General features: G+C 48.4%; 1 protein-coding gene across 3 annotated transcripts in view; it reads left to right on the forward strand.

The window, feature by feature from the left end:
- The window catches only part of Smad1 (SMAD family member 1), a 61,151-nt gene that overhangs the window by 22,829 nt on the left and 23,299 nt on the right, over window positions 1–15,023 (forward strand). For 2 of the 3 annotated variants that reach the window (XM_032887448.1, XM_032887449.1), the window contains exon 2: window positions 3,748–4,324. In XM_032887448.1, coding sequence (XP_032743339.1) covers window positions 3,925–4,324 — 400 coding nt within the window. In that variant the 5' untranslated portion in view covers window positions 3,748–3,924. Of the gene's footprint in view, window positions 1–3,570; window positions 3,672–3,747; window positions 4,325–15,023 lie in introns of those variants that run through there. The other variant, XM_032887446.1, reaches the window with a different exon arrangement.

Genomic DNA, 15,023 nt, shown 5'->3' on the forward strand with positions numbered 1-15,023 from the left:
GTGTGTGTGTGTGTGTGTGTGTGTGTGTGTGTGTGAGAGAGAGAGAGAGAGAGAGAGAGAGAGAGAGAGAGAGAGACAGAGAGAGAGACAGAGAGAGATATCTGTTATACCCATGTGTGTTGTTTGATTAGCAAATATTCGCATAATGAAGTTTTCAAAACCTCTTTTGTAAAGACCGATTGGAGCGTTTCAGGAAGTTGGAGACGTCTGTAAACCCTGGCTGCTGTTCACTGTTGGCAGATGCCCATCCTCTCCTCCCGTAGCCCACTTTCTCTGAGTAGTGTTCTCTGCCTCCAAGCACGGTTTCCGAGCAGAGCTTCAGGGCTAATAACCGTCTACACTGTGGATGCCCGCATCGCTGTTTTCCTGCGATGAGTAATTCTATGATGAAAATCTTGCTGTGAAAAAAATTTTTCCCTTTTCAGTTTAGAATGTTCTTTCTCTACAAGTAAATTTAAGCTCGTGATGAGGCGACTGGGCTGGCTGCAGTGTTCCTCATTGGACTTTTTTTTTTTTTTTTTTTTGGTCAGTGTGAAATGTTTGTATTTGCACAGGAGGGAAGGAAATCTCTGTGTGCTGACTCATGTTTTTATGTTGCGTTTTAAACTGATAAGGCCAGTTAGCTTCTGATATAAACTAAGGCAGGAAGTACAAAAAGGGACAGAGGGGAAAATCTGGTTGTCTTGCCAAGTGTCTAGAACTCATTTTGGAGTTCTTCACGGGAGGTTGGTTACCTGTTTGACTTGCTCTTGGAAACCTTCTCAGTCCGCAATATTTATGGTCTCCATGTTCGTTCCCCAAGGCTTGTGATCTTTTCGGTTTAATTATTGTGAGCTCTGCTCAGATCTTGACTGCCCAGGTGAACACTGTTGTTCTAGTGTGGTGTCTGCAGAGACCCTGCTTTCTTGAAGGCACTGCCTTCCCTGTGTCCCTGAGTCACCGCCAGGCTTCCCCACTCCCAACCCGCCCCCCTCACCCACCCCAAGGGCTCATCGAGATGCTGTACCTACGGCCCTCTCTTCGAAGTCTTGCCCCTCCTGCTTTGACTACACGGGTTGACCCTGGGGATTCCTGTCCCATGTCTGAGCTCAGGCAGGCTGCGACTTTTAACAGTCTGCACAGGAGACTTGGGCAAAGGGGTTTAGACCTTGGCTCTGCCTTTCACAGATGGAGAGGTCGTTGGTCTGGTGCTAGGAAGTGCTCAGGATGTCTGTTGTCTCCACAGAACTCTACAATCCTTCACTGGCTGTCTGAGGCTTCCTCTTTGGAAAAAACTTCCTGAAGCCCCTGGAGTTAGCTCTTTGCTCCTTTTTGTCTTTTCTGTTCGGAATTGACGCTTGACTTCATCTGTTCTAGCTGACGCTTGAATAGCCATGATGCCCCAAGACCAAGACTGATAGTTGGGGTGCTTCCAGCTAGCTGGGCAGCATCTTCCTGCTACACCCAGGAAGGGAGGGCACTGTGGAGTTTAGTGGGGGCTTTATTCCCACGACCTGACCCCCCTCCCAGAGGCCCCACCTCCTAATACTGTACAATACAGTTTACGACTGGGACACACACACACAAGCATCAGCCTATACTCTTGCTTCTGCCTGTTTGACAACAGTTACCACTTCCTGTTACCCTTGGTACTTTGTCAGCATTCCTTCTGGCAGAGGCTGGGGAGAGCTGAAGAGGGCCCACTGCAGTCCTGTGAGGCTGGCATCCGATTAGCCAGTGCTCCATGGGAGTCACTTGGATGTTTTTACCTTGTTCTTCCTGGGAGCTCTCTGGGGTGTCGGTCACTGCCCCCACTCCCACAGTTGTTTGGAAAAGAATAAAGATCCAAAGCGGTGTTCTTAGGTACCCCTTGCACCCTAATACACTCATTTCACTTGGTAAACTCTCACCGGAAAATAGCCCTCGGGCAACTTTGAGGTAAATGATCCTTCATATTTGAAGCCATTTATTAAAATATTAAGCAGCTATTCGGTCAGGAGAGGGGAGGGGGCTAGAAGAAATTCAAGGCCTCTCTAGTTTGCTGGGGGAGGCCTGGAAAGATGCAGTCTTCCCAGTTCTGAAACAAAACAAAAGAACAAAAGGAAAGAGCACCCTCCCCCAACTTTTCGGAACGGTGAATTAGCATATCAGTAGGGAGGTGCCCCTAACCACGCTGACTTCTGAGCTGCGCAAATAAAACCTTCGCAAAAACGACTAAATGTGGTGAGCTCCCTCCTGCAAGCAGCTTTCTCTTGACTAAAGGTGAGCTGTTGCTCCTTGAGGAACTCAGGGAACATGGAATCTTTTCATCTTAGTATAACTTCTTCCTGGAGCCAAGTCAGTCATCAAACATTTACTGAGACGCTGTCCTGTACCAGGTACCAGCTCCAAAGATAGGAACATTATGAGATGGAGCGGCCAGACCATTTGCTCCAGAACTGGACGGAGACCCAGATTACTTGGGTCATTGTTTTAAGTCTGAGGATCAGGAAGATTCTCTCCCCCTCCCCCCATACCTGTTATTGGTCATTTTTCTGTTTTATTGGAATTTGTCAGTCTTGCTAAGAGATTATACCATTTTGAATTTACAGTTTTCTCTAGTCTACTTTAAGAAATAATTGCTCAATTCCTTGTATTTTTTTTGGAGTTTAAATCACTGTCCACCTCCCCATGTTGGGTATGTAAAACATAGTTTTCAGGTTTTTTCCTCTTCCAGTAAATGTAGCTGATGTCATAAATTTATAATCATTCAGTTAAAATGTTTCATCTCTACTGTAGTTTCTTCTTTGACTCGTGGTTAAAATCATGGTTGTTTTCAACCACCATATTATTGTTGATGTCTTAGTTATACTAAGGCCGAGGGGTCTTGGTTATTACCGTTTATTATACGCTTACACGCAGCTACGTGCACAGACGTCAAGAGTTGTCTGCCCTGGTTGTTTGTTCATTATGGAGACAGGGTCTCTGGCTGACCTGAGCTTGCTAATGAACTGGTCTAGGCTGGCCAGCCACCAAGTTCAGAGACCCGCCTGTGCCTTCTCAGTGTGGGCAGATAAGCACGGTCCACTCAGTGTGGGCTCTGAGAATGGGACGCGTGCCCTCAGGCTTCTGAGGCACTGAGCGGGCTCCTCCACCCACAGGAGCTTATCTTTCAAATGATTTTCCTCTGTCACCTGTTGGCTTTGCCGATTAATTTGGTCGCATTTTTATGCTGTAGTCTTCTGTACCTGTCGGTTCCTGTGTATCAGCCCATCTCCCTCCAGGAGTGTCGGTTGCTGGAGTGGTTTAGCTTCTTTGCAGTTTTGTGCTTGGTATCTGTTGGGGCTTGTCACTTTCGTTTACATATGAGGTGGTAATATGCAAATCAGCCAAGTGGATTTCTGTGCCCGAAACACTCGCATGACCTTTGTCCAGGGCTTGGGTGCTGTTGGGAGCAATCTATTCCCTTCCTCTTGTAAAGCTGCCAATCCTGTTGCCTCAAGCCCCACCCACCCTTATAATCTAACTTAACCCTAGTGAGTTACTTAGAGGCTCCCAGCCCAAATACAAGTCGGTCGCAGTGGGTGCTCTGCCTTTAACGGGTGAAGCTCAGTTCCTGGTGTCACAGGACACAAATGTTCATGAACTCAGCATGGGGCTGCTCTCTAATGAAGTCACTGAATTGGTCTAAGCCAAGCGTGGACCTCTACAGGGTCAGACTGGCACGCACTAATTAGCTAATTGTGACGCAGTTAATTTTAAATCAGCTTCTTGTCTTTTCTTTCGCAGGTGCTAACTGGGTCCTCCCTGAAGCAGAAGGAACAGTATTTCCTACCTTTCCGAACCGAAGACCAAGAAGCTAGAGAATCTATGTAAATAAACTGAAATCTCTGTTGGCTTTGCACCCCCAGTTCGGAGCCGTCACTTTCCCCGGTCTGAGGAGCGTGTAGACCTCGGCCAGCCGCTATGAATGTGACCAGCTTGTTTTCATTCACAAGCCCAGCCGTGAAGAGACTCCTTGGGTGGAAACAGGGCGACGAAGAAGAGAAATGGGCGGAGAAGGCTGTGGACGCTTTGGTGAAGAAGCTGAAGAAGAAGAAAGGGGCCATGGAAGAGCTGGAGAAGGCCCTGAGCTGCCCCGGGCAGCCGAGTAACTGCGTCACCATTCCTCGCTCCCTGGATGGCAGGTTGCAGGTGTCCCACCGGAAGGGACTGCCTCATGTCATTTATTGCCGCGTGTGGCGCTGGCCCGACCTCCAGAGCCACCATGAACTAAAGCCTCTGGAATGCTGCGAGTTCCCATTTGGTTCCAAGCAGAAGGAAGTCTGCATCAATCCCTACCACTATAAGCGAGTGGAGAGCCCTGGTGAGTGACGCTGCACCCGTGTGCCCCGCGAGTCCCCAAAGATCGAAAGAAAAGCACCTTTCCGCCTTGGGTTGTAATTCTAAACCATTTGGGAGAAATTCTGTCTGTATTTGTACATGCGTGTGCAAGAGAGAGCTAGCACAGGAATGCGCGTGCGTCAGTCGGCTTTCCCTCACTGTAACAAGCACCTGCAGCGATCACTGTAGAGGGGAGAGGGTCACTTTGGTCATGAGTTTGAAAGTATCAGTCCTTGGGCCTGTCAGCCCTGTACTCTCTGACCCGCAGCCCAGCAGCATCCTAGGGTGAAGGGGTGTCAGCAGAGCTTATGTCTAAGAGGAAGGAGCTTGAGCCCCACTGTCCCCTTCAGTGACTGTGCTATTACCCAGGAGGCTTTGGGAACAAGCCTTCAGCACTTGAACATTTTGGGAGTTGCTTTCCAGGTATAAGTTTAGCAGCCCCTGAGTATTTCATTCATGTTGTCAGCCTCCTCCTCTCTAAGTGACTTCTTTCTTAGGAACAGGTTCTGAACATTGGGTTTTGTGTGTGAATTTGCTTTGAGTGATGCACATTGGTTCTGCGTGTCTCTCTAGCAAGTTTAGCTGTGCATCAGAAGACAACAGAAACACAGGCTTTTGGCCTGTGCCCTAAGAGAAGGGCAGAGCAGGGCAGCTGTGACTAGAACCAGGTTGTTTCCAGGCAGCACCTTTTGTCATCCATGCGGAAGTGTGCTGCAGTGTGTTCCCTGCACACTGTTCTGCTAGGATTTGCTGCTGGGTGCCTTCTAGGAATCTGTCTTTATGCCTTGGCCCTGGGGTATGGTAACAGTTGTGCAGTCTGGATTCCGAGTCCATATTCAGAGTCCACTGCCGCTAAACACGTTTAGCGAAGGAATGCTGTCTGTATCGAGCAGGCTGACCCTTCCTGGTACTTTCTCTTTCAGTTTTAGTGGCTGGAAAAGTCCATGAACTCCATTGCTTCCGGGGCCCAGGGCTCAGTTCTTCCTCTCCACCACAGGCTTCTCAGGAGGGGGGACGGCCACCATGTACAGATCAGGGCTGTACTTGCGTCTGGTGCTGCTTGAGGGTGACCCAGGAGCAGGCCTCATGTAGGCTGGCGTGCACTGGCGAGCCTAGCTTTGTGGCCACACAGCTTTGCCTCAGCAATGGGCTCGGTTCTCACAGTCCTGGGAGTAAATCAGCCCATTGTACTGGAAGGAGTTTAGAGTCTTCCCATGGTCGGTGAGTGCTGTGCCGCTGTACATTTCTCTTGATCAGGAACCATTGCAGACAGGGCAGAAGCCCCCCTTACTCTCTAAACAACTAAGTGACCGTCTTCATGGTGTTTATATCACGTCAGGTGTTGTAAGTGACTTGGGGGTGATTTAACATGTAGGGCAAATGACACAGGTTCCACGCAGGTCCTGTGCTGTGTCACACAAGGGACTTGAGGGTCTGTGAGGGAGCTCCGGTGCCAGTCTCCCATGGATACAAACCTCTACATTTTTAATTTGTATAGTTTTGCCCCTGAGCTGGACTCTACATCGGGACCAGTGGATCAACTGGCAAGTGGTTCTGTACTTGAGGTGCCTGAGTGTTGCTCACAGGGGGATTGTGTGGGTGGACTTGCTCTCTTAGCCGGTGGTTTAAGCATCAAAATCATGTGACCCTTCTCCCTGTCCCTGCTCCTGGGAGGGCCAGGTGATCTCCTTCTCTTACAGGAACTTCAGACACCAGGGAAAGAGGAGCTGCTTCATCAAGTGCAGATCTGTAGTATGGTTGTGCAATACCTGTTTCTCTCTACTCTCTGAAGGCATTTTGTATTTTTGTGCAGTATTTGCATTCTGAAAAAGTAAAGGAACATTTGCAAACACTTGTGTCCCCACCTAGTTTAAGGAAGAGAGTATATGAACTAAAACCCGGTGTGACCGTGCATTCCCGTTAGTCACCACCATTCTGAAATCATCTATCTTCATGCGTGCACATTTCATACTAACACATGAAATATTCTTTAATGACATTCGATTTTCGTGGAACTGACTGTTGTATTCAATCCACAGGATGCTCCATGGTTCTAGAATGTAGGTCATTAGAACGCCCTTGCCTGTGCTATGAAGGGCCTCTCTGTTGGAATTTCATTGGAGGCTTGCTACCCTCAGGCCCATCACATAGTCTCTTCCGTACTCTCGGGTTTTTGCTGAACACTTCTCACACACCTTTTAGCTCTCTTTCCTGGTGCCTTTTTATTGGACCCTTTGAAAGTTACACTGTTACAGGTTGTTCTGCGCAGCGTTTGCCCCTTCCCCCAGCCTTGCGGGGTTCTCATTAGCTCTGGGATTCTTCACTCTTTGTCAAACCAGATGGGATGTGTGGTTTTGTTTTTGTTTATTCTTAGGAACAACTCACATACACATGGTTTTCTTTTAGCCAGAAACTGAAACGGAGATGGGAGTCTGGCGAGTAAAAAGTGTCGTGCAAATATTTCATACAAATTAGATTCTGGGTACATGTGTTTCAGCTGACGTGGTTAATGCCGCGTGAGTAATGAAGAGGAGAGTCCTCTGAGTGGGGGACTTACGTGTCAGACATCTGGAAAGCAGAGGGGTTTGCACACAGGAAGTGCTCTCACACCTAAGGTATTGTTAGGAACACTGTGGGCACGCACCCTCTCCAGCCACCCGGCTCTCACTCTGCCGCGCCAGCTAGCCAGCAGCCCCGCCCCACACGTAACTGCATGCGTCAGCTGCGTAGCCCGCCCCACATGCTAACTGCTTGCGTCAGCTGCGGAGCCCCTGCCCTTGTGAGCCACTGAAAAGCAGCTGTGATCGATCGATAGACCTTCTTTCCCTTCGCTCTTCAGTAGAGCCCTGCCCGTTCGAGTTCCTGCCTCCTTCCCCACTTCCGTTCCCATTTTCTCCCTTGCTCTGTACTTGCGTTCTATGCGGGCACTCGGTCCCTAACTCCTCCCTCCTCCTTCCTGATCCAGCTCACTTCTCTCTCTCAAGTCTAATCTTGCAGAGGTGTTTAGGTGGGACTCTTTTTTAATTCCTCTATTTTCGTACCCCAGAGAGATTATGCCTTTCCCGTAGCAACCCGAGCTTCTTCATAATAAACTTCACAGCCAGTACTGTTCAGCTGATCTCCGTGTTGGGCGGGCACTGTATGTGCTGGTGTCTGTCTCAGCAGCTACCACTGTGACACCAATCATTGTCGGTCACTGAAAACGCCGTGACTGCTGTCTGCCTTCCTAGAGATGGGTTTTCCGTTTCTCTGCAGCCTTTGAAAACCATCTTTTCCTGTAGGGTCATTTCCTTGCTGCTGTAAGATAAAAAGGGAAATGATTCCTGGCACAACTCTTGGTTACCTAGTAACTTGTTCTAACATAAAGGCTTGATGAGGAGGCGGAAGGCTGGCGGAATATGACTCTGTGTTTCACGTCCTTTCTCTACTTCAGCCAGGAGTGTTGCCAGCCACTTACCGGGCACTTCTGGAAACCCACTGTGGCTAAGGGAGAGGTGTATGTGATTTAAATATACCAGGGGTTTCCTTTTATTTTTCATATTGTACCCTCTTAGAGTGCGTGTGAGTGATCACGTGACAGCTGTGCATCGCATGCTAAGATCACGGAACCGCTGGTTAGGTGTCCAGGCAAGTCAAGTCCCACTGCCCTTCTAGGTTCTCCCATTCATAAGGTGCTGGTGAGTTGGTCTTTAAGTCATTGAGCTTGGGGGCTTGTCTTGTGCTGAGACTTGCTCTTTCTAGATTTTTCCTTCAGATAGTCAAGTTTAACAAGAGAAACAACTGATTTCATTTCAAAATCTGCACAGGCAGATTTGTCCTTGTTCCTTTGAGTATATTCATTCTCTATTTCCTTGTCCCAAAGTAATTTCATCAACTTACAGTTTTTCCTTAACCTGGGCTGTGTGTCTTGTTACACGTAAGTACTGTAAAAACACGGTGGGCCACCCAGCACTTTGAGAAACGTTGCTTCCCAAAGCCCCGGAGACTCTTCCTTCTGTGAAAGGTCGTACTCTGGCCACCATTGAGCGTTTCTTTCCCCCTGCACGCGTGTAGACACTTGCAGGAAACAGAAAGTTCTCAGAGCCCGGACACGGAGGCTGACCCAGCTGCTGACGTAGCGACCTGTTTGCCTGGACTTTGCCTTCGGAGGGAGGCTGCTTATTAGTGGTTGGATTAAATATGGCTTCTCTTTTTCTTCTCCCAAAGTAAATGCTGACCAAGGCTGAGTAAGTCACCTAATTGTGGTATTGAGGGGCCCATTCGGCTGCTGTCCACTGCTCCTAAAGTGCCTCCATAGGGGTATCCTGTCCACTGCCCCCTCTCTTTCTCTCCCCTCCCTCTTTTCTCATGCGGCACATAAAAATCATTTTTGCACTTCGAACTTCACCATGGAGGCCCTTATCGAACTCAGGTTTAAAATTCTGAGGTTTTTGTCGAGTGTGCCGGTACACACGTATGTTATACCTATGATCCCAACACCCAAGAGGCTGAGGGGAAAGATCGTTTGGGGCCACATGGCAAGACCTTGTCTCATCAGACACCATCCTCTAAACAAATACAGTCTGAGGTTTCCATTAACAATGAAAATGGAAATCTCGGCTCAATTGGCGGCCTAGTGGCTGCTGGCGGCTTAAACTTGAAATAGTCTGAAACTTCCCACCTGTTGGCTGAAAATGGGCTTCAACTCAGCCACCCGTTCACCCTGGAAGAAAATGTTTTAAAAGTTACAGAACCAAAGAAAGATTCATTATTGCCCAGCAGGAACGGGGCAGGGGGAGTAGATGCCGAGGAGAGAGGTAAGCAGTGTAGGTCTGAGGATGCTGGCGCTTCTCTAGATTTAACAGTGCCAGTGGCAGACTCTGGTGGTGGCATAAACCTGCATATGAATCTGTAATGATCTCCGTTGAAAAGTGTTCTGTGGAAGGGCATCAATTGGTGTCAACTCAGTCACCCCAGTGCTCTGCCACAGGCAGCCAGAGCCCCTGTCAGATGGGGCAGAACTGTCTTCTGCTTAGTCACAATGGAGCCTATCTTTCCTGGGCTGGAGGTGTGCACCCTCAGTGCCGGGGATGGTGGAGACAGCAGTGGGCAGCGGTCGCTGTCACACACACCAGTGATTGAAGCCCCGGGGTGCTGCCCAGGTGAGGCGAGCATTAAGGGTAGGCAGGTTAGGCAGGAGTCCATTTCTGACTTAGAGTACTTTGACCCCGGCTTTATTCAGATGTGACCCCATCGCTGAGACTGGCTGCACCTGGGCAGCAAATGCACTTGCTGGGTCGGGAGCAAGGATTGACTTTATTTCAAGGTTTGGAGGTTAAAAGTCAGATACCGGGCTGGAGAGATGGCTCATTTAAGAGCACTGACTGCTCTTCAGAGGTTCTGAGTTCAATTCCCAACAACGCATGGTGGCTCCACAACCATCTGTAACCAGTATGTGCCCTCTGGTTGTCTGAAGGTTAAGACTCATAAATAAATCTTTAAAAAAAAAAAAAAAGTCAGATACCAAGATGTATTCATTAGAAAGATTTTGAAGATTGGAGATAAATTAACTATACTAACAATAGAAATTAAAACGACAGTATGCGCTGTGTTCCAGCACATCTAAGTTTCCCTTCCTTCTTACATTTATGACAAACACAGGAGTCTACAGGAACTGTGCCCACGAGAAAACACTGGCGTGCAATTATCATGGCTGATGCTAAATTGAAGGACCCGTGTGGATGGAGGGAGAACTTAACTCACAAGCTGGGAAGAGCACTGACAAGACTTCCTCAGCTGACACCCCTGCACACTGCTCTCGCTAACACTGCCCCAGTGCCGTGCCGAGATGGCCGTGCATGGCCACTGTCTCAAGGATTTTTTCTATGTGTATGTGTGCGTTTGGAGGTCAGCCAGTTTGGGGTGTTATTCTCAGAGACACTGTTCACTTCTCTGTAACAGCGCTCTCACTGAGCTTGATGGTCACCTGGCTTGACTCTCTTGGCCTGAGAGTTTCAGGGTTCCTTCTGTCTGCCTACCCAGTTTACCCAAGGAGCCTCCCCAAGCATAAGAAGAGGATGTGGAGGTTCATTTTATTCTGTGGAGGAGTGAAGGGTTGGCACATGCCGCCGTATCCTGGCAGTGGTCAGAGGATGACGTCTCCGGAGTCGCTCTCTCCTTGCACCTCGTTCTTTGAGGCAGGACCTTTCTTACTGTTTCTGCAGCTGGAACTCACAGGGTGCTTTGTTTTGTTTCTTCTTAAAAGCCAGATGTAGTGGCCCACATCTGTAATCCCAGCACTAGGACAGCAAAGGGAGTCAGTCAGAACACAGCAGCAGGAAGGAGAGACTGTGCCTCAAACCTGAGGCCATTTGATGAGAAAACCCTTAAAACAAGCAGACTGTAAACTACTGGTTGTGATAGATCAAAAAAAAAAAAAAAAACAAACAAACAAAAAAAAAAAAACAAAAAAACAAAAAAAACCCTGAAACCACACAAGTCGTATCAGTGAGAGAGGATTAGTCCCTAGTGGACTGGTAGAGTGGGATTCCTTAGGGATTCAGGACAGAAAAGGCCATGTGAAGAAGATACCAGTTTCCTTCAGTAATGTTGTGAGAACACGATGGGGACCATGGACTTAGGCGTCCACTCGCCTTGGGCGGTTTGGCCCTGAGCCCCTTACATTTCTTCCTTGGGATTTTCTGTTTGCTGACCTGTGGGGGAAGCTGAGGGTTGTGACGGTCTGTCTGTCCAGGTTTGCTGTGAAGATCACATTAGTCACAGTGTGTGAAGAGACCTCCGTCCACACTTGTGCATCCTTGAAAATGATGAGGTCTGCAAGGCGAGGAAGGTCGCTCTTTTCCTCCATACCTCCTGTAGGATGAAGGGAAACCTGTAATGGGAGCAAGTCTCCAAGAAGCAATCAGTTCCAGAAAAGTAGTGGTAGTCATTACACTAAAATGGTGACTGAATCAGGGCAGCCAGTGTGTGTGCTGGGACTGCTTCTGATGAACCATGAAGCAGTTGGCTTTCTCGTTAACAGAGGAGCCAGACACCCAGTGTGTAAGTGTTAGAGTGTGTGTTCTAAGACACATGTGGTAGCCTGCCTGTGGGCTGGGCTGAGAGTGGAGAGTTGGGAGCATCTGCGCCGGTGCCCTGTGGGAGCATCCATGCCTGTGTCTGTGTGTTTAGGAAGTTCTGTTTACATTTATTTCCCATCCATCAGTGATATTTGCTGGGATCCACTTTGAGCTGAATACAGTTAATTGAACTCTGAGTGTTAGTTAAACAGAGCGGCTTGGAGGCCATTGTGAGCGTTTCAGTGGATTGTTAGGTAACTGAGCCGCTGCTCAGAAACTTCTTAAGACCAAGGCGGTCCAGTTTGAACCTGATTCCCTGGACATTGGCTGTCTAACCATAGGTGACTAGTGTCTCAGTTAAGTTATGAAATCTCCCAGTATCTTCATTTCCACCTCTATTTTACGCTGTATTCTCACCCGTTTTAATTACCTGTACGATGTTTGTCCAAGTTTGTGTACGAGGCTCTTGTGAACCTTTGATCAGTTAATATTTGGTACAGCACTCAGCATATGTAAGTGATGTGTGTTGCAGCTCTACTATTGAAAGGAAGGAAGGTTTTAAAAATCGTTCCTGTTACTTGTCTAATGAGGAGTTAGGCAAAACCCTAAATTGGGAAAGCTAAAGCTAAAACAGTATTGTTCTCTCTCATGCATCGCCTACAGTGGTTTTGTTTTTAACTCCTGGTGTGATAATTGTAGTTTATACTCAAGTTTTTCTCTACCTTAGAAGACTTCTGTACTGTCTTATAACCTCACGCCTTCCCTCTGTGGAAATGAAGCAAACAAATGTTTAGCAAAGGAAAGGGAACTGATGAAGAAAAGAGGCCTGAGGGGGAGCTGTCGGTGGGAGGCCGCTGTGACCATCTTGGCTGATGGGGACACCTGCATGGAAATCTCAGCACGAGCTTGTGCTCCCTAAGTTCATGCGGTGAACCCCAGGCCTTCTTGAGTGAGAGCCAGTGTTTTTTCCATAACGCCATGCAGCTTGGCCAAAGAAGCTAAGCAGGTTTTGTTTGTTTTTTGTTTTACATCTGTTTGTGTAGAGGTCTGAGAGCAACTTTCGGGAGTCAGTTCTTCCCCTTCTACCTTGGATTCCAGGAACCAAACAGATCCTCAGGTCTAGCAAGAAGCAACTTTACTTGAGAAGCTGTCGCTCTGGCCCCTGGATACTGTTTGTTGTGAGCAGTGTAAGGCCAAGCCGGGCAAGCCCGTAGCTACTGGTGTGTTCTACCTAAGGCTCCGAGCTACCACTGTACCGAGTCTTAGAAATGCAGGGAGTCATTGCTAGGTATTTGACACAAGGGAGAAATTTGAGGTTTGGTTTCCATAGCTGGAGCCATGGAACGAGAGACGGGTGTCCTGGACCCAAGGCACAGTGACTGAGGCTGAATTCACCAACCGTCCAGGTTCTGGTCTTGTTCACAGGGATGATGCTCACAATCTGCAGTTGAGTAGAATGTGAGGAGCGCATCGGGGAGAGACTGCACGCACCATACCTAACAGGGCAGGGGTTACAATAAAACTGTTAAGTGAAAACACATTCAGGGCTTTTTTATATGTCAGACTCGGGGCAGTCCAAGAGAAGGAGCAACAGTTCCACCCTCAAGGGCATGACACTCCACCAGATGAGGAAGTCAGGTGAGAAATAAAACAGGGGAGTTACCTTGGTAAAGCCTGCACAGCCACCATGGGGCGGAAATTACCTGCTGGCGTGGACAGGGAGCAGGAAGAGTGTCTGAGAGACAAGGAGACAGAGAGTGCAGAAGCCGAGGGTAGCCAGGCGGGGAGGGAAAGATAGGTCAGAGCAGGAACCTCAGTCAGGGTCCCCAGTCATGGCCAGCATGTGCGGCACAGTCCCACAGAGACACGTCTGCCAGGAATCATTTGTGGTGGCCTAGAGATCACTGACTCCCATTTCCTGGGAAGCCGAGTTACATTTAGGCTATTTTAAAAGTAAACTGAATGTTGGGCCTTTATTTAAAAGAAAGAAAAGGTTGATACTGATTGAATGCAATTCATTTCTCTACCTGCGTTCAAATTACTTTGTGTCTTTGCCGTCTGTGATACACTCTGTACTTCAGACTGCTGCATTCCTACAGTGTAAACACTACAGTGCCCTCCGCAGATAAAAGTCTGTTGAAAATATGATTTCAACCCAAGCACGGGTGTGGGGACACAGCTTAGTCAGGTGTTTGCTGTGCAGAGATGATGAACGGCCTGAGTTTGGTCCTCAGCACACACAGAAAATGGTTGTAATCCCAGTACTGAGGGAAAAAGACAGGCAGTCATGGGGGCTGGCTGGCCCAGGCAGTCTAGCCAAAACACTAAACTCCAGGTTTTGTGAAAGATCTTGTCTCAAGAAATAAAATAGAGAAACAATTGAGGAAGAAAACCCAGTGTTTGTTTGTCTGTATCTGCCCCTCTCTCTTTCTCTCTCTCTTTCTCTTTCTCTCATACACAGATGCACACACATACCACACACACACTACACATATGCATGCAAGCGTACACACACACAGAACACACACCCCTGTGACTTTCAGTCTCCTCTCAGTTTTGTAGGACTAAGTAGTAAAACCTGGTGGCGGTGAACATCCTTTCACTCAGGCCTTGGCCCCTCTTTCTTGAGGTGCTAGATCCAGAATGAGTTACCTAGCTAGGCTGAGCCTGCTTCCCTGGAGAAACAGAGATCACAGTTGTAAGAATCAGCATGGAGACACCCTGTGGTAGAGCCGTGTCCTCCGGTTGACTTTTATAACCACAGTTCGGGAGACCTTATCTAATATTTCAAACCCTGCCCACCCTCAGCTCACCATCAGTGAGCAAACAAGAAGATAAAGGGGTTTTACCTGTTGTTTACTGCTGTTAAAATTTAACCTTGGTTAAGATTCGGAGAACCATTGCTTCAGTTTCCGAGGCAGATCTCCAAGTAAGGGATTTAATTTTATAAACAAACATTCTATTAACTTGAAAGCCATCTTACCTCCTCCCCCACCTCTTTACATGAATGGTTCCTGCCCACAAGCTCACCCAGTACACTCTTATTAGGGACATCTGTCTTAAGCAGCTGCTGAGGCAACCTGCCCTTTTGGTAAGAGTCCTTACTGTAAGGCTGACTGACTGTGCCACCTCTCTGCTCTTAGACAACCCCAGTGGGATGTCTCGAGTCTCACCTGGACAGCGCTGTGACGATGCAGGGCTAGAATTAGGTACACAGGAAGTCATAGCAGGAGACAGACAGAATTCAGGGCAGAGCTGCCGGAGGGAAGCCAGAGTGCGAACCCCAAGCGGTTGGGTGATTTGCCCAGAGTCACAGGGTGGTCATCTGTGGAGGTCACTTAGCCAGGTACCTCCTCCAGCACTGCAGAACTGGGCAGGAAGCATTTAGGAGTCTTGACTGCCATTCTGTCTTCGTGGACAAACACAGGCCAAGGGGCTGGCAGCCTCCTCATCAGAGTTCTCCGTGTGTTGGAGCAGAAACCAGCTGCCTTTTGGAGACCATTTGGAGGGTCAGAGCACAGCTGAAGACTTGCCAGGGTTAGGCGAGAGCACGCTGCCACTGACCATTTGGCGTAGGATTTCAAGCCGCACTTGAGCCTCTGGACAGAGCTCCCATCTGGGGTG

The sequence above is a fragment of the Rattus rattus genome, chromosome 17 (genome assembly GCF_011064425.1).
Source record: "Rattus rattus isolate New Zealand chromosome 17, Rrattus_CSIRO_v1, whole genome shotgun sequence".
NCBI classification, from domain to species: Eukaryota; Metazoa; Chordata; class Mammalia; order Rodentia; family Muridae; genus Rattus; species Rattus rattus.